Here is a 530-nt window from a genome sequence, read left to right on the forward strand (position 1 = left end):
AAGGAAGGCTAAAATAGTGTAGAAATAGCAAAGTTAGTTGTCTAGAGGGCCATCATTTGTAAAAGGGAAGCTTCTTTTAATGCTGGAGGTTACTGTAGGTTTTATTGTGAAGACTCGGTAGTAAATATAGATACTTTATTCATAAATTTATTGTTACTTTTAAAGTTCCATTCTCCAGCTATTTGTGTTTAAGCCTAACAATAAAACCTCAGTAGAGCATCTGTTCTCTAGTACCTTAGTATTGCTGCCTTGTTTAAGATATCTGTGGGAGCAAAGATGATAAATTTAAAAGGTAAATGGAGTGTTCTATTTTTGTGTGTTTTTTCAGGGAACCCTCAAAGGTTTTGATCAGACCATTAACTTGATTTTGGATGAAAGCCATGAACGAGTGTTCAGTTCTTCACAAGGAGTTGAGCAAGTAGTGCTGGGATTATACATTGTAAGAGGTGATAATGTGTAAGTATAGTATATTCTTGTTTAAGCTAATTAATAAAAGTTTAGTGAGTGTATATAAGTATGCACGTGTGTGT

At 33.8% G+C, this 530-nt stretch overlaps 1 protein-coding gene across 1 annotated transcript; it reads left to right on the plus strand.

The window, feature by feature from the left end:
- Nucleotides 1–328: 328 nt before the first annotated feature.
- LSM8 (LSM8 homolog, U6 small nuclear RNA associated (S. cerevisiae)) lies at nt 329–460 on the plus strand (the record flags this gene model as incomplete). Its single annotated transcript, XM_010086224.1, has 1 exon — nt 329–460. A coding segment is annotated over one exon (132 nt), but the record flags the coding sequence as incomplete, so codon positions are not given.
- Nucleotides 461–530: the final 70 nt, after the last annotated feature.

This window comes from Pterocles gutturalis, unplaced genomic scaffold, assembly GCF_000699245.1.
Source record: "Pterocles gutturalis isolate BGI_N339 unplaced genomic scaffold, ASM69924v1 C11818887, whole genome shotgun sequence".
Taxonomy (NCBI): domain Eukaryota; kingdom Metazoa; phylum Chordata; class Aves; order Pterocliformes; family Pteroclidae; genus Pterocles; species Pterocles gutturalis.